Raw genomic sequence first — 19,293 nt, 5'->3', positions numbered from 1 at the left:
ACAAGGCAGAATCCAATAAGTACAGTTGAGACATCAGGTTGTATCCAGACAAACTGTCTGATAATCTCAAGTATGGTCTTGGTCGCATCAAGGGATTTAGCTAATCCTAAATAAACATTAAACAAGTGACATAATCTCTTCTACAGAACACTTGATCAAAGCCTGCCCCACCTTTGATGTTTATCATCTCGTTACGCTCACAACAGCTCATTAGCAAGATGAGCTCAATGTCAACTCATGGTGGATTAGGGATTAACAGGGCAATTAGTGTCAGGTGGGTATTATCACTTGCAATTGTCTGTTAATTACTTAATTGAGTAGTGACGGCTTAGTTAGTTTCCAACCACACTTACTGTTATGCTACTTATCAAGTCAGTTTACTGGTAACATGTGTCTGTGGACCAAGGAAATGTATCATGCCAGATACTTAAAAAGTTCTACTCATAAGTAATAAAATAATGAGTTTTGATATGCAATTCTCCCTACAAAGACATTTAACATTTGATATACATAAACTGTCTGTTGAAACTATGATGATGCTAATATACAAGTCGCACAAAACAACCTATTCATACCTAGCCAAACATACATAATTTTTTTATGTGTATGCACATGGTTGTACACATATACCTCTACTGGCATATCACACATACCAACAATCATTAGATGGATGTAATCGTTCAAAAATATTTTACATACAAAAACAAGTGAACAGATTCTGTAATAGCATGGTTAATATTGGGAGATGTTTTAGCATTTCCATTTTCACAGAATCGAAGGCATATCCTTTCATGACTCAGATCAGCTTGTAGTGATTTAAATTCACATAAAACTGATTCATGTCAAATGACCTGTTATAAAAATACCATTCATTACTTATTTGTGTGTCCAAATTATGCTATTATTAGAAATAATAGGTATTATTATACAGCATGGATATGATATAAGAAAGCGTTATATGGAATTGTTGAAAATTATGTACAGGAAAACATTGAAATAAATCAATCAATACGTGCATTTATCTCAGAATCTGGTAGATTTAATCAATATGGACTTCTCCTTCATTATCTACTTATAATCAGATGATTACATTATTGCTCAACTGATAGTTTGCAATAGTATAGAATTAGTATTTTATTAATACTTATTTTGTATTTCAGCATCATTTAGATAAGCCATCGGCTTGTTTGCAAATCCAGTTCACTATAAAAAAAATATATGTTTAAAACACATGTAGTAGAACATATTGCAATAGTTAAGACCCGAAAAGAAGTTATGTGTAGGATCTTCAAAATGGTATCCACAAGAGCAGGTTGTAGAATCATGTTGGTGTTTGTTGTTTAACTCTGCACTCAGCCATATTCCAGCTATATGACCGCGGTCTGTAAATAATCAAGTCTGGACCAGTCTATCCAGTGATTGACATCATGAGCATCGATCCACACAATTGGGATACAATGACATGGATCAACCAAGTCAGCGAGCCTGATCACCCGATCCATTAAGTTATCTCTCACAACTAGCATAGGTTGATCATGTTGATGGGGACTAACTTCAACCTGGAATCCCCACGTGAGTAAGTATGCGGCTGTTAGCTTTGTTTGATGTTTAACGCCACACTCAGCAATATCGCAGCTATGTGGCAGGAATCAAACCTGGGTCTTCAGCACGAAGAGTGAACGCTTCAACCGCTAGGCTACCCCACCACCACAAATTCCCCCATGATAAAGTTGTCATCATGGTTATTGTTCAACTAGTTCAAGTGAAAATGTTCATACCCTTAAAATGTCTTATCTTCCACTTCACGATGATCTCTGATGCAAAACTTCCCTGTTATTAAAGCTGTTCTTGATTCTTCAAATCTGGAAAAATATGTTGAGGCTATTAATCATTCTCACAGAGTACAGGGAGTATATGAAATAAGACAGTGAGTCACATTAGCATACAAATTATCCAGTTAAAGTAAACATATTTCTACATTATATACATAAGCAAATACTAACATATGATAGACAGGCTACTTGTCATATAAAAATATAATTATACATTTACTTACATGTTGGCTATAAAAGTTAATGTGTCACATGTGACAGGCTTACATGTGGTAAATTACTTTAATACGTGGTCATTGTAATATTCACATATTCCTTACCTTAATGTGTCACTTCAGCTGCCAGCATGACCTCAGCTGCAATCTCAATATTTGGCCAGTTTTGACGAAATGACCGATCGTGTTCAGTGTATAAGCTGGGCCTCGTCTCTAATATAGCTTGGCGCAAGTTGACGACGCGCATAGAGAGCCGGGAACCAGCTTATGTCGTGTTAACCTGGTTCCCGGCTCCCTACGCGCGTCGTCAACTTGCGCCAAACAATAATGTGATATTAGAGACGGGGCCCAGCTTAGTGTTAACCCGGAACAAGCCATTTTACCCATATTCCCCTACGGTCCAGGGCGCCATTTTAGAACATGGATGTAAACAAACCTCGTGTATCGATATACACTGTGATTCTTGATTACGATAAGCTTACCTCGTGTATCGATACATTGTTCTCATTCACCTCCACCACGGAAATGCCGGCCGAAGTTCCTCTCAGCCATCCACAACGCGGAAATCAACAGTATTTGGAAAGGCGATTGGTATTGCCAGGTACGTAGCAGGGCTTCGAGGCCTTATGATTTCTGTGCAGAGATCTTATGGAACGGATTGATGTAGATATTTTCCTGCTCTACATACTTTACCGTAAACGCCAAGGGTCCTTTTTTTAGTATAATGGTCAACTGTTGGTTAGCATAAGGGGCGTAATGGATTTGTGGTCAAAACAAGATGATCCAAATTAGATCCGCTTTTTTATAGATAATGAAGAAAAGTACCAAGATCTAGGAACGATTATTAACTCTAAACTTTCGTGGGATGCTAATACAGATTATAATTTACAATAATGGCCACCAAAGACTTTATTTTTTTTACGCTTAGGATATTGTTATAATTACACTGTTATGTCCTTGTTTTGTATAAGCTTCATAACTTAATCATTCAATATTTCATGGAATGACTCTGACCTTGGCGAGGATCTTTTTTGCAACAAGTGATTCCTTATGTAAAGTGTATGTTGAATGACCCTGGCTTTGTTGTCAAATAATTGTTTGACAGTTGTTAAATATGGGGTTATGTTTTATCTCTGAATGTTTGGGATGAAATATTTTAATAAGGACAGTTCTAAGTTGGAAACTCAACTGAGGCCTTTTCAATTGAATTCAATGTACAGCATGTACAGTTTGGACATTTCTCTAATGTGAATGCTACTTATGTTTGCAGAATGTCTGGATGAATGAATGAGTCAGTCATCTGCACAGCATCAATGGAAAAAGGGAAGCAATGAGGAACAAGAGAAGAGTAGCAGTGAGTGGTAAATATTTGAAATTATTCTGTTTGGTTCATCATGTTCATGTAGCTATTCTGCAAATATTTCTTCAGTTTGCTTGTTCTTTATCACCTGTTGGCATGGATGGCCTAATTATCAAAGACACTACAACTTGCTGTGCATAGTTGCATCTCTTGGGCTTGACAGAAACCGATGGTCGTGGGTTTGAATCGAGGGTAGCATCATACACTTGCTTGTGGGTTTCATCAAAGTGGTAAACATGTAAGACCTGCATCACTTCGGGCTTTCTTCCCACATCAAGCTTACATGCCGTGATATAACTGGAATACTGTTCAAAGAGGCGTTAAACCCAATTCACTCATTTAACACAACATCCAGCAATAGTTCGGCTAAATGACAAGGATTATAAATTAATCAAATCTCAAATCTCAACTAGACAAACCAGAGATTAATGTTATGAGCTCGATCCAGACGCACCGATGATGACTGTTATGGACAACATCCCACGTTATTGGGTACGATTACGAGCTTTCAATGAGCCCACTTGCTACCTCATCTATTACTTTGGCTTGTATGGCAAGCATAGGTTGCTAGGAACATTTTTAAGAGATGTCAGTTAATGATTGTTTCAACTCATCAGCATGGAACAATATATATCTCAAATGTTTGGTGTATAACTAAACTCAAAGATGATAAATTAAGTGAATTTGCTGCCTTTTATCTGTAAGTACATGTTGCAACAATTCTTTTCTTTTGCTACAATCTTTATACATAATTTTGCAGAAACTGAAGTCCAGCTTGAGATACCCGGATGACAGGTTGACAGTCTGGAAGGACCCTTCAAGATATCCGAAGTGATTGGCAGACAGCGATGAGGAGAGTCCTGTTATTTCAATGGGAGCCTACCGAGAAGTTATATGCCAATTGACACTGGGACACACTCACAAAGGGTGGTCAGGCTAATGTGAGAAGACCAACCAATGCCAAGTCGGAGTGGGACCCTTCAAGGACGTTGAAGAAATTATTGTCTTTGGCCATGTGGTAATCACTTGAAAGGAATGATGTTTGCGACTACTTGTCTATAAATGTGGACCCAAACACCAAATAGAATGTTCACAATTCTACTAACACAATGCAACAGGGATAGAGCCCATCTGGCCTCCCCTCATCCTGGTTCCTGTTTTTCCATGGCAATATAGAAGGAAAAGGATGTTTGAGGGCAAGTAACTCTGAACTGGTGAGCATGGTCTGCTGATGCTTTCAAGCGAACAGTTATCCCGCTCTGTTATGAGTATTGAAGAATGGGAGGAAAGTGCATACTGCATCAGGAACCATTATGTGAACACTGTTCAATGTGTGATATATGCATATAAATAAAAGAAATTGATAATTTGTTTGTTGTTTGTTTCTTTAGCCAGCTGTGTAAATGGGGATTTTCCAATATTTTGCCTCAGTTTGATAGCCACAGTTATCGTATAAACCCATGCATTGCTCGGACATCTTTGGAATAACACATTGATCTGCTATGTCAAAGGTCAATGTCACAGCCAGACAAAAAAATTGTTAATGGCCAAACTCTTCCTTAGGGCAGGGATAGAAGTTGGCAACAGGTCATACACTTACTTTTTATCCCCCGGCATATAATACGGGGGATATAGTGATCAGCCTGTCTGTCCGTCTGTCCGTCCGTAATCATTTCCTTTTCCGGGGCAGGATTCCCAAACCATTCAGTGTATTTGATCGAAACTTGGCAACTCTTATCAGGCACATACTGAAGTGGTGCCTTTTGATATTTTGGGATTTTTCTAATTTTTATTTTTTTAAATTTTTATGGAATGAAGTTGGACATAGACTCAATTGGGGATGGGGTTCGTTTCCGGGGCAGAATTCGAAAACCATTCAGTGTATTTGATCGAAACTTGGCAAAGCTATCATGCACATGCTGAAGTGGTGCCTTTCAAATTTTGGGATTTTTCTAATTTTTATTTTTTAATTTTTTTTATGGAATGAAGTTGGACATAGACTCAATTGGGGATGAGGTTCATTTCTGGGGCAGAATTCGAAAAACATTCAATGTATTTGATCGAAACTTGGCATTCATATGGATGCGACCATGGTGGATCTTTTGTGGGTAAACAATGTATGCTTCTTAAAGAACATTCAACTGTTGACTCATTACATACAGAAATGCACTAGTGGTTACTTTACAGACAGCTGCCGGGGGGATATGTCATCTTTCTGATGACTCTTGTTCTCTAATGTGCCTTTTCCTGCAGAAGTCTAAATAACTCTTATACACATAGTTGTATATCATTGTCATATGTTTGTCAATATTACACTGAATGAAGCACTTTACAATTGTTTTTGAAATAGTCGCAACTGATATTGAAGGTCAAATTAGCTTTCAATGTCTTTCAGTAAAAATGTTCACAGTAACTGAGGAACAGCTCTCTGTAGTGTGATGAAATCTGGTACATGTCACCCTCAGAGTGAGGCATATTGTGTTTCAAACTTAAATGAAGCTGGTATGCTCATAACAAGTACTTGTACCTTTACAAATAATCATATTATCATCTCACTAGGACCAAAGGCCCAAGTGAGCACACAGTCGATGAGTTTATACTTTCACTCAGAATAATCTGGAAGTCTGAACATGAAATTTAAGGATATCATCATACATGTATTAGAACTGATGTTTGTTCATTAAACAGCTTAACATCTAAAAAGAATTATAGATGAAATTGAAAAAAATTGTCTTCTCCAAAAGTACATGCCCATAGATCTCAACTTTAAGGGGATATTTACAACTAAAATGACACAGAATATTACTACAGCTATCTGATATGCCCAGGCTAACATTATTTACCAGAAATAAGACATCTCGAAAAATTGCATCCGGATACCTGCCGGATACCTGCCGGATACCTTCAGCAATGTTCAATTTTTATGGTTAGTTTCCAATATATATTTAGGTGTTTCACACTTAATTGAACAAAATGCACCCCCAAATTGTGACATGTTTTTGGAAACTCAGAATGAGGTATCCGGTGCCGGATTCTTGGTATCCGGTGCGGATCCTTGGACACCCAGATTGAGGTATCCGGTGAGGTATCCGGTGCCGGATACCCGGATTCCAGGTGGCATACTTTCAGGTGAGGTGTCCATGCCGGATACCACGGATCTGGTATCCGGCAAGGTATCTGCCACCGGATACCCGGACGCGTTTTGGGTAAGTGTCCGGTGGTATCCGGCAGGTATCCGGATACCGGAAACTGCATTTTTTTTGCTGTGGCTGTTAGGATTGGGGAAAGTTGCAGAAGGATAAGGACTATAACCTCTACCACGGGAATTGAAAGAAGTAGGGCGCTTTCTGCGCTGTGCCTTACTTTCTGCTCTCTCGAAACGTCTCTCTTCATCCGAGTTTGAAGCCAACTCATCCCCTTCCAACTCCGAGACTACTGCCCAACCGGCTGTAGATCTGTCTGCAAGTCCTTCAACAGAATCCTGTGCTTTGTTAGGTTGACCAGGAATGTGTAGTTCTTCAATGGAGTCAAGATTTTCCTGCTGTGGTGAATCCATTCCGAACAAAGAAGACAACAGCTCGCCTGTGTGACGTGAAGGCCTCGAGTGGTGTTTCTTGCCCTCTCCTCTGCACCTTAAGCACGTGACGCCACCGCTTTCACGTGCACAGCCTTCTTCAAATCACATTCGTTACCGTATTTACCCCATAGTAAATACATTTCTTTGGTTGTGTGTTTGAGTCATACTACTGCTGCTGATGACTGTTTGAGGCGGCGCGGTTGTATTTCCAGAAGCAATACACGACAATGTGGTGCTCAGTGATTTCTTTTGGTAAGTCAACCATTCTCTGTTATAGCCTTGCATGGACGCTTCATTCGGGTAACCCGACATACACATGATCTGTCTGGCTGGAAAGTTTGAACCATTCATAGTCTTAATCGATGTCTCCTAAAGTTGTTATGTATGTCTCCGCATTCGGATCTGGTTTGGTGCTTAAAATATGAAATCTGCATAATCGAGTGTATCACGTATTTCTAACTTTGGCTTTGTGAAATAATGTGTTATGTTTCTTGTATTTCCAAATATGTCAATTATTTTATCAAAATAAAGCACTCCACTACTACCATACCTGAAGTGATGTTGCAATAATCCCCTCTGTATGTACCACTGCAGCCTATTGTGCATTGTCCATTTCCCTGATTGCAGGTTTTGTGCAGACAGCCTCCGCTGCAAAGAATATCACACAGATCGCCATGATGTCCAGGAACGCATCCCTCAGAACACATCCCAGTGTACTTTTGACAGTGGCGAAGGTTCCTTACAGGATCAGAGTTACAAGTCAAAGGGCAGTTCTTGTCGCAGTTCTCGCCATATATTCCCCAGGAACATTGCTGACCACCATGGGCTTGTGATGCTGGAATAGGATTATACGTGACATATTATATATCAGACAACAAAGAATTTACCATATATTTATGTATATTTTATAAATCGGGGAATTCCCCTAAAGTTGTTCTGTATGTCTCCGCTCGATTGACAGCGTAAGCACGTGACATACTTACTTTCATCGGTAAATGAACGACAGTCACCTTGTTAGTGTTCACATGGGCGAGGTTTTCCGCTACTGTCAATATTTCCACTTGCCTCTACCAACACAGTCCTCCCATGACATTTTAGAATCATGCATTCGGATCTTTTTTGGAGCTTAAAATATGAAATCTGCATAATCGAGTGTATCACGTATTTCTAACTTTGGCTTTGTGAAATAATGTGATATGTTTCCTGATTTCAAAATATGTCAATTATCTTCACAAATTTAAGCACTCCACTACCACCATACCTGAAGTGATGTTGCAATAATCCCCACTGTATGTACCACTGCAGCCTATTGTGCATTGTCCATTTCCCTGATTGCAGGTTTTGTGCAGACAGCCTCCGCTGCAAAGAATATTACACTGATCGCCATGATGGCCTGGCACGCATCCCTCAGAACACTTCCCAGTGTACTTTTGACAGTGGCGAAGGTTCTTTACAGGATCAGTGTTGCAGGTCAAAGGGCAGTTCTTGTCGCAGTTCTCGCCATATATTCCCCAGGAACATTGCTGACCATGGGCTTGTGATGCTGGAATAGGATTATACGTGATATATTATATATCAGACTACGAAGAATTTACCTTCACTTTGTGTGAGTTCATTGGAGTATGGACTTTCTGAGAGTGGTGGCCAAACTGTGAAACGTCGGAACTTGTTCATACAATGTTTTACCCTCAATAAGTGAGTGAATGAGTGAATATTTAAAGACACACCATCAGTATTTTAAACCCTCAATAAATGCTTATAATTGTTTATATCACTAGTGTATACCTCGATGTACGTATTACACAGTTTCGTGAAGTATACGTGACTTCATGTTCACACTGACAGACATACAACAACCTACCAACCAACCAGTCAACACGTTTTCCCAGTTTTGTTACAACAACTAGATCCAAATAATACCATTTAATGAAAAAGGTGTCTTACATCGCTGCATCAGTAAGTTAGTCCATGTGACAGCAAGTCACAATACATGTTCACAAAGTACTTGACGTCAAAAATGGCCGAGACATAAACGTGAGAGGTGAGATTTCCAAAGTTGTTCATGAGCCAGTGGCGATTGCAAGTGTCAGTCATCATTGATCAATTGGTCGATCATTGAAAGGTGATAACAAAGATATGTCAAATAATTGTAAATGTACTCACTGATAAACAACAGAACTAGTTGTGGCCACATCTTTGATAGTTGTCTGGCTGTTACAATACCTGTTAGAAAATATATTTACAGAAACTTGAAAAACATGGAGCTGTGCAGAAATTGACAATCCTGATAAAATGTGTGATTTTGATTAATAATATAATACTATGTAAATATGTGTCCTACCAAACGTCATGTCGTTCTTTGTGCAAGGACACACAATCTGCATCAAACCATATGTATTAATGGACAGCTAAATCCGTACATCATCTGACATTTAACCATCATGCAAAGCTGAAATGTGTGTTTGTTATTTGACAGCAATGATCCAGCTATTTGACCGGGGCCTGTAAATAAAAACGAAATAAACAACGATACGACAACAGCAATTAATCAAATCATGTCCACACGATTGATTTAGTTGCCTACTATGGCAAGGAGTGGTCTTGGGGCCTTATTGTACCCCAAAATCCCCACACGGAGATGGGCCAAATAATAAGCCATGTTTATTAGAGATATAGCAAGATTTTTTTACAAACACAAATTAAACCTTATGAATGAATGGCCGTCAGTAAGACCAAGGGCACACACAGCTTGTTATTCAACGATAAAAAACAGGAAGTTTGACTTCACTACATGCAAAATGAGAGCATTGAAAACATGTCACTTAGGAATGCCACCTGGTTGATTGTGGGGCGTCAGTTACAACAGTTAGCATCCTGTTTTGACTGGTGTTCAGTAGACGTCGTCCTGGGTGTCGTTTATTTCTTATTTGAGATGTCAACATAATGTACAACCTCTTTATGGATGTTGACAAAATCTGCAAGATGTTTATAAGAATGACTGCCTGAATAAAATCCAACCTCGGAAAATTCGGACAAAACCATTTTAAATATGTAATTTCCCGCACATTCTTACGATCTTCAGGCCGATTATCTGTACCTTTTCCCCTGTTACCAATTGCCATGTATATCCTACGTTTTGATGCGATCGTTCGGCCACTGGGTATATCTGCGAACCGATCTAAAAGCTTCCAAAACAGTAAATCTTAGAATGAACGTGAGCGTGAACAATAAGTGCCTCACTGCACTCTTTGAAAAGCGGAAATACCAACTTGGATATAAACACAAACACGGTTTACTGAGCAGCATTTACGACAAGTGGCAAACAATGTCATTCAAATAATAGCAATTACACAATAGGCATCCCGTGAGTTAGCACTGCTGGGGTTATCACCACTCGTGTCAAACTGGGCATCATTGACCACCATAGCAGTCCAGACAGACGCCACCAACGCAACACTTCGTAAAAAGCCATCACAACCCAGCACGCACTGATAGGCTTCATCACACTCCTCAGATATACAGCCTTTGTCTTGTCATCTGCCTTCAAGTTTGTTGGCACCTTATCCGCATTCCAGTCAGTGAACTGTTGCTGGCTCAATTATTTTATAGCCTTTGAACTTCCTTAATTCAAGTCAACAGAATAACCATATAAACCGTCTGTTGTTTTTGTTTATTGTTTTTACTTGTGGGCTAATAGGTGGTGCTATTTGATGTTTGATTGGATCAAGATAAATTTGGATAAAGGTAAAGATATGTGCTGGTGATTGAGTGCGGGGAGTCGCATTGATATTTTGTCGCATTTTGGGGGTCAGCAGTCGTATTAATTTGGAGAAGCATTCATTTCAAGCTTTACAGTATATGACGTCATTCAAATCTCCGGAAATGATGTCATGATAGTACAATGTTTTATCGTTGTTCTTCATTGTTCTTTTCCATTTACTGTGTAGCTATCTCACAACGTCAACAACATGAGAAACATTCCATGCAAGTGACGTACGCCACATCTCAGAGCCTGATCACCCGATCCTCAGTGCCCTACATGGGGACTTCATTTAGTCTCAACTGAAACTATACATACGTCAAAACAAAACAGCTTTTCACTCAAGTTATGTTTACTAAATACTGCGAGTAAATGCTTCCTGCTGCACTCGAATGATCACCGAAACAAGCTGTGTTGTTTTCCTGGTGACATGGAATATGAAAGTCGGCACAAAATTAAAACCCGTATTTCTTGAAACTGAACACAGATATTAGGTCACTTCACTGATGTTGGTGTGTCCAGTTGCACAGTGTTTATAGGCTACCTTATTCCCCTGTGCCTTGGTTTGTGTCTTATTGCACATAGAAGAAAATAATGGTTGTTTTGGAGCTGTTGGCAATCGCTGGCATTGTTATGTCCATACAAGGTAAATCCAGTAAATACAATATCCGGGTTAGCATAACAATGTTATTAGTTTATGGTATTGTTTACATTACATCACGGCTATTGACATAACCTTCACAGGTACATATGGACACTATTTATTAACAAATCTCTTCCAGCTGCACCATGCGGAGAAGGGCAGCACTGCTCAGACTGTGATAACAAGACGGGACATTGCCTCAAAGAGTGTGACCTTGGATATTTCGACCTGAAGTGCAGCTCCGTTTGCAGCAAGGAGTGCAAAAAAGGCATGTGCCACACGTCAACGATTGGCATTGGCGTCTGTACCGAAGGATGTGCACCTGGATACCAAGGAAGTAGGTGCCTCATACCATGTGACAGTTCAGTCAGTGAATGTATGGCTTGTCCAGGTGGTTGTGATGGAGGATATTGTCAGCTGGGCTCCTCCTGTGTGTCTGGATGCATTGATGGATACTACGGCACTGACTGCAAGACGTGTTCAGGTAGATGTAGATCGTGCAACAAGAGATCAGGAACATGCACGGAGTGTCATCCGCCATATTTCGGCCTGAACTGTGAGTATTCATGTGACCGCTGCAAGGAACCATGTGACTTTGGATGTCTCCATGGATGTGTACCTGGATTTCAGGGCATCTTTTGTAGTAAGAATTGCAGTAAAAACTGTCGGGCCAACCACACCCATGTCAACAAAACATCTGATATTTCTGAGTGCAACGAGAAGACTGGAGATTGCATCTATGGATGTAAAGATGGCTGGTCTGGTTCACTATGCTCCCATAAAGGTAAGTCTAAATTTGTTGTCACGGTTTTCAATAGTTGTATTATCAAACATTCTGCGGGTGCAACTCATCAAGTGATTGATGTACACTGATCCAGTGATTGACCCATTGTCATCAAAAGTATTTCTTGAAGAGTTGCCTGGTGGAACGGATCAAATATGCCATTATGGATTATCATTATAATATATTGATGGGATATTTCTCGAACTTCGTTTTAACATGATATCAGGGAAAAGTAACTTTTCTTCAAATGAAGTTCCCAAAAAACTTAAATTCTGAACTAAAGTAATACTTTCAATACATATTCATTATGTCATATCCTCGACTTTAAGGTAATCATTCCCAATTTGCACGTGCATTTTACTGCACGACGCACGATTTGGATGAGTACGTGTTTGTTGGGAGCATTTTGTTCCCTAGTTTTGGTCCCTTTAACGGTTGAGGTAGCACAACATCCGGCCCCACTGTCCAACGATACACCCAATTGTCTTGCCACGTCAACATCAGGCAGCATCAGGGGTTTAGAAGGCAACTGTGGGACAGTTTACTGTTCATAGATGAATCCAGGTTTTGAATATGTCACATACATATATTCCCAAAACTCGAGAACGATCAAAAGAATAGCAATGTTCTGTGCTGGATTTTCATTTACTTAAATTGAAATATCAAAATCATGTTGGTAAAGAAACGCACGGGTATTTATATCTTTCAGATTGGAAAACGCAAGTTACTGTCGCTATGAAAATAGGACTACCAACAGCAGCATCACTTCTAATATTAATGATCTTACTGGCAGTGTGCTATCACTTTCGGAAATCCTTGGGAATTGAACGGTAAGATCATTACAGAAGCAATGAGATAGCTCTGTGTTCCAAGGCATATCCCATTGTCCCCGTCCCCAGGTAGCGTTTGTAGTGCCCAAACCGCCGATTGTAAAACAACAGCGTCCCTGTTAAATATTGTCAAAACATAAACAACAGATATTATTGTAACAATAAATGTGTTCAACTCGGTTGGGATATTACCGATAAGATCACAGGACTAAAACAGTCAGTATATTACGGCATTGACGATTTACACATACAACTGGCACTGAATTAAATCTGAAAAAAAACTTAAATGACTTTACATAGATATTGCTTAAGATGTTATTTAGTAAATATCTGAAATGAAAATCTATAACATGTTGTTTTTTTTCAAATTTTCTAAATGGATGTTTACTTCAGCGCTATGACTTCTACAAACTACGATTGTACAATAAAAATATTGGTAATTTTTTTATAAATGTAAAATGTTACGGTGATAAGATAAATGAATCTGGTTTCTGATAAAGGAGTTTGACAATCATTATGTGCGATATGGCAACTGATCAGGATTAATACGAACATATTAAAAACGAATTGGTTCATCTTGTAAACATTACTTTGCGCGTGACATTCCTGTATGGTCCACATGCTGTAAGTATTTATACTATATATTCTCACAGCAGGGGCATCCAGGCCGACAACCCTGTAGTAAACATTGTGCGTGGATACAAAGACAGTCATGCAGTTGAGTACCATGGGTATTGTGAAATTCTAGCAGACGACATCAACAGAAGCGAACCACCATCCATCAACCAAGGACAAGGAAGGGATTCTGCAATGCCTGTTTTGGCAGACTGCTTCCCTGCCGCAGGTCACGTCCCAGGAGGTCCACCACACGCCCGTCCAGTGCGTGATAGCAGTGTTGGTGACCCCGGAACAGCTGTCAACTACATATCACCAGTTGAGTGACACTGGACAGGAAATAGTAGATCAAAATGTCTACATCAAGCGTACAGTTGTTCTTGTTCAGGAACACTCACACGAAATGTGTTCTAGATGCATTTGATACATTTTTTATCTCCCATTTGTTGATCTTGTTGTTGTTTTGAGAAAAGTACTAGTATCGTTACTGATATGGTACGTTGAACGAATAAGATGTGTTTCATCGATCAGTCAATATCGTCTTCATTGTCACTACAGACGCTTCAAAATGTTACTGATATCATTTGTTTGTTTGTTTGTTGTTCAGGAATATTCCAGCTATATGACGGCGGTATGTAAATAATCGAGTCTGGACCAGACAATCCAGAAACGCAATTGGGATAGGAGTACATGCATTAACCAAGTCAGTGAGCCTGACACCCGGTCCCGTTAGTTGCCTCTTACGAGAAGCACAGTCGCCTTCTACGGCAAGCATGGATTGCTTAAGACCTATTCTAACCCGGATCTTCACGGGCCCACTGATACCGAAGTGACGTGTGTTTTTTAGCATAATTGTGTGAGTGTGACATCTATATTCGGAATCATTCTGAGCCATCACGTATACCCCATCAACCACAGGAGACGCGCATACGTTTCTTGTCACTTGTATTAATGTACCATCGGATATGATCAGCATCCTTAATATAGAAAATAGAACATCATACATGATTTTAACATTTGAAAAATGTCAATAGTTTCGATTACTCATACACATTACGTATCAATACTTTTTATTCATAACAAGTGCTGTAAACACCCTGGCGTCTTTCATACACCAACATATGGTACCTTTTCACGATCATACAAATAGTGCTGACCACAACAGACAACATTCAAGTGATGTTCCTTTGTAGTGTGTAGTGAGTTCGTTTGTGGGCGTATGATGCCATTGCAAAACACGCAAGCAGTATTCTGTTGACCTTCACTCTACTTGACCTACTCTCACACGGCAAAGTAAATGTTTCCCTCTCTCGCATTATCGCTGATGTGATACACTACATGACAGACATGTTTATATTGTGTTGTCGATAAGGCCTCTGGACAAAATAGTTTGTATAGATTAAGAGTTAATTTGAGTGAGTGAGTGAGTGAGTGAGTGAGTGAGTGAGTGAGTGAGTGAGTGAGTGAGTGAGTGAGTGAGTGAGTGAGTGAGTGAGTGAGTGAGTGTGTGTGTGACAAAGTTGAGACATAGTTGTAGCTGTTTTTCTATCACAAACATATTTTTACGAAGTGATCAAACAGGGTAGACCCTATTCGCACTTGATTTTTTTTTAAACAGCCCCTCGATTCAAATTCAAGGAAATCTTTTTTTTAAAAATACCATGTGTCCACGTTATATCATATGCTTGTTTAAGGTCGAAAATTATTTATACAGGATGTTGATTCTCAATGGAATTTCTAAAAAATGAGTCTAGACGCAGCTGATGATCACTGTGCCATCTGTTTGTTTTTGTAACACTGGGTGTCACTCAGGAACGTTATTTGCCTCAAAGTACCAGACTAAGCAATTGTAGACCATGAACTCCATGTATATATTTTAGGAACTTATAGTGGATGTTGTCAGCTCCTGCTGCAGTGTCATGAGCTTGCCCTTGGGCAGTATGTAATTTTTGGAGGAAAAAGATTCCATTGTAGTCCTCACTTCACCCTCTCAAACCGGCACCTCATCCTCTCAATCCCACACATCAAGCTCTCAACCCTGCACCTCACCCTCTCAATATCACGCCTTAACCTCTCAACAACTGCATCTCACCCTCTCAATCCCACTTACCACCCTCCCTCTCAATCAGCAACTCCACATTCAATCCCACTTACCACCCTCCCTCTCAATCAGCAACTCCACATTCAATCCCACTTACCACCCTCCCTCTCAATCAGCAACTCCACATTCAATCCCACTTACCACCCTCCCTCTCAATCAGCAACTCCACATTCAATCCCACTTACCACCCTCCCTCTCAATCCGCTACACCACATTCAATCCCACTTACCACCCTCCCTCTCAATCAGCAACTCCACATTCAATCCCACTTACCACCCTCCCTCTCAATCAGCAACTCCACATTCAATCCCACTTACCACCCTCCCTCTCAATCAGCTGCACCACATTCAATCCCACTTACCACCCTCCCTCTCAATCAGCAACTTCACAATCAATCCCACTTACCACCCTCCCGCTCAATCAGCTGCACCACATTGAATCCCACTCACCACCCTCCCTCTCAATCAGCAACACCACACTCAATCCCACTTACCACCCTCCCTCTCAATCAGCAACTCTACATTCAATCCCACTTACCACCCTCCCTCTCAATCAGCAACTCTACATTCAATCCCACTTACCACCCTCCCTCTCAATTAGCAACTCTACATTCAATCCCACTTACCACCCTCCCTCTTAATCAGCAACACCACATTCAATCCCACTTACCACCCTCCCTCTCAATCAGCAACACCACATTCAATCCCACTTACCACCCTCCCTCTCAATCAGCTACAACACATTCAATCCCACTTACCACCCTCCCTCTCAATCAGCAACTCTACATTCAATCCCACTTACCACCCTCCCTCTCAATCAGCAACTCCACATTCAATCCCACTTGCCACCCTCCCTCTCAATCAGCAACACCACAATCAATCCCACTTACCGCCCTCCCTCTCAGTCAGCTACACCACATTCAATCCCCCTTGCCACCCTCCCTCTCAATCAGCAACACCACAATCAATCCCACTTACCACCCTCCCTCTCAATCAGCAACTCCACATCCAATCCCACTTGCCACCCTCCCTCTTAATCAGCAACACCACATTCAATCCCACTTACCACCCTCCCTCTCAATCAGCAACACCACAATCAATCCCACTTACCACCCTCCCTCTCAATCAGCTACAACACATTCAATCCCACTTACCACCCTCCCTATCAATCAGCAACACTACAATCAATCCCACTTACCACCCTCCCTTTCAATAAGCTACACCACAATCAATCCCATACACCTTCTCTTTCAACCCCGCACCTCTCTACCTCATCAAAGCACTCCTTGGCCTCCACCGGACACCATCCGACGCCACCCCACCCCACCCCACCACACCACACCCCACCCCACCCCACTGCCCCAACTCCGCACCTGCCCACCTCTCTCCAGCTCAAATTCATACCGTCGAATGCTGACGCTGCACTTCCTCAACAAGAACCAAAACCTATCACATCAGTATTTCAACAACAAAGCACACCGTCACAGTGTTGCGAAACTTCTCGGTTTTCCGCGTCGGGCGTATTCCCCGAGAATACAGTGTGGTCGTAGCCTACTGTGTGTGGGGTTCACGGGTAGCTACAGTCAGGGAACAAGATCGGGTACTATCACAAATACCATCATCAATATTACAGGCTGGTTACAGCAATAATGGATATTAATAAACAAATATATATAAATTACAATCGTTTGTGTTTCTATATCTTTTCGTTTATTGCTTAAAACCTTCCACCCCTCTGGGCAAGTCTACTCGTTCCGAGTTTTCAGGCGGCATGATATGCAAAGTCTGGTGACATGACTTTTCCAGTGACCCATTGCGATTTCTTAAATCACTTGCTCTTAATAACGGAGAGTGTTATCCGAGTCGCGAAATTCTATACTTGAATCGACGTGCACTGACAATATGTTATCTATTATTCATTCAGAAGGACAAAGTTCAGCCAGACAGGATGTATTTTATACGACACTCTATTTCCTATATAGTCTTTGCAGTTTGATAACTTTACTGATGCTGAAACCGATTTTAATACATTGGCATAATTCCAAATGTAACCCGTTAGAGATAAAAATTGGCAGTAGCTATTATTAACATCAGTTACCATATTATACATTATGAGAGGTCAAACGGGTAACACATTGTAAATGTACGGGGGCACGGGTGGCCCAGTCGTCTAAGGCGCCGTGATTGGCTGTGCAGAGTTGCGTCCCTTGGGCACGCCAGAAACCTATGATTGTGGGTTCGAGTCCCGGTTCGCCCCGATTATGTTTCTAGGTTTGTCAGCACCATACCCGTGCTCATGGGTTTCACCGAAGTGGTAAACGTCGAAGACCTGCATCACTTCGGACTTTTCTCCCACATTCAGCTGACACGCTGCGTGAAACACAACTCACTCACTGTAAATGTACGAACAACACAAAAGGCCATAGACAGACGCGGGCACTTGTTTATACATCAAACTAGGTGTATAACGAACACGCTTATAACGAACTGGCGGATATAACAAACTGTTTTTTAGGTCCCTGCCATTTGCTGTATATATGTTGTATATATGCTTATTACGAACTACAGTTAAAACGAACTAAAATTTGTGGTCCCTTTGAGTTCGCTTTAGCCGTAATTTACTGTATATTCCTATCAAACAATGTTGGTCAATTTCAGGTTACAGGACAAGGGGGCTAATTTATGAAAAAAAGTGTGACCACTCTTTCGGTCGCGTAACATTTGTATTGTTAAACTGTCACATTGATTACTTAACACTCCCCATCTGACGCCTACAAAGACGCTGAATACCACCAAATGCTGCCAACATGAAACCTGGGCTCATCTGTGATGAGGACTGACCGCTCAGATGTGGCCCTCCACTAAGATGCTTTTCACACTTAAAACATTTTAACTATTATCTCCTGGTTTATATTTTGACTCCCACGTGTACTGAGGATGTGATGAATGTGGGTAATCATGGGAAATGTTTACAATGCATGATTCTGAAAACCAAAAGGCAAAATTAATTTAATGTGATTGTTTATGGTTCACAGGATTTTGTTTTTGCTTGTATATGTCGATGTTTTGAGGTATATCATTTGCAGCATAAACTCAAATCCAGCGCTGATATGCATCACCCCGAATGCGCAAATACACTTAAGGTGGGGTCAAAGGGGAAAAAACCCCCATACATTTCAATAAATATATTACGGAGAACACCGTGCCATGAAGATCGACCGATCGAGAGCAGTCGTAAGTTCATTAAGCACATTATAAACAGTGCTGATCCCTGCTTTTCCTTCGGTCTCGAGATGTAAATGTTAGCCACTTTGTAAATCCAGTACATCCCTGTTCCTGTACATGTCCCAAGCCCCGTGTTAGAAGACGAGACGTGATGAAGTAACGTTTGTGTGTCAAAGTAATGATTATATACTGTACTTACCGGATATATGCTTCACTGTCGTTGATGATGTCCCCCCCTTTTCCTTCACACTGCCGGAGATATGACACAACATGCTACGGGTACAGTTGGTTCAATCCCGGTGCACACGTCAAGAGGACATTTATGATTTATGATTCATCTTTAGTCAAAGCT

At 40.6% G+C, this 19,293-nt stretch overlaps 2 protein-coding genes across 2 annotated transcripts in view; both read right to left on the bottom strand.

Moving 5' to 3' along the window:
- The window catches only part of LOC124140485, a 14,989-nt gene extending 8,026 nt beyond the window's left edge, over positions 1 to 6,963 (bottom strand). The window contains exon 1 of the mRNA XM_048393158.1: positions 6,771 to 6,963. Within this exon, the coding sequence (XP_048249115.1) occupies positions 6,771 to 6,963 (193 nt within the window). The remainder of the gene's footprint in view (positions 1 to 6,770) is intronic.
- On the bottom strand, positions 6,685 to 19,293 carry LOC125378179 (multiple epidermal growth factor-like domains protein 10). Its single transcript, XM_048393147.1, has 4 exons — positions 19,141 to 19,293; positions 9,148 to 9,207; positions 8,246 to 8,527; positions 6,685 to 7,819 (listed from the first exon to the last, which is right to left on the bottom strand). Exons 1-4 carry the CDS (start codon positions 19,211 to 19,213, stop codon positions 7,497 to 7,499), a joined length of 738 nt encoding a protein of 245 aa, XP_048249104.1. The 5' UTR covers positions 19,214 to 19,293; the 3' UTR covers positions 6,685 to 7,496.

Source organism: Haliotis rufescens, unplaced genomic scaffold (genome assembly GCF_023055435.1).
Source record: "Haliotis rufescens isolate VD_foot unplaced genomic scaffold, xgHalRufe1.0.p SCAF_115, whole genome shotgun sequence".
In the NCBI taxonomy this organism is placed as follows: Eukaryota; Metazoa; Mollusca; class Gastropoda; order Lepetellida; family Haliotidae; genus Haliotis; species Haliotis rufescens.
Note: the sequence above shows the minus strand (reverse complement) of the source record. Positions and strands in the feature narration are given on the sequence as shown.

Bases quoted from the DNA above. Each gene is read 5' to 3' on its own strand.
- LOC125378179 (XM_048393147.1), bottom strand. From the start codon at position 19,213: ATGTTGTGTCATATCTCCGGCAGTGTGAAGGAAAAGGGGGGGACATCA. The intron at 9,208-19,140 runs GTAAGTACAGTA...ATTTTCTAACAG, and splicing joins GACAGTGAAGCATATATCCG to GTATTGTAACAGCCAGACAA. The intron at 7,820-8,245 runs GTATGGTGGTAG...ATCCTATTCCAG, and splicing joins TTATTGCAACATCACTTCAG to CATCACAAGCCCATGGTGGT.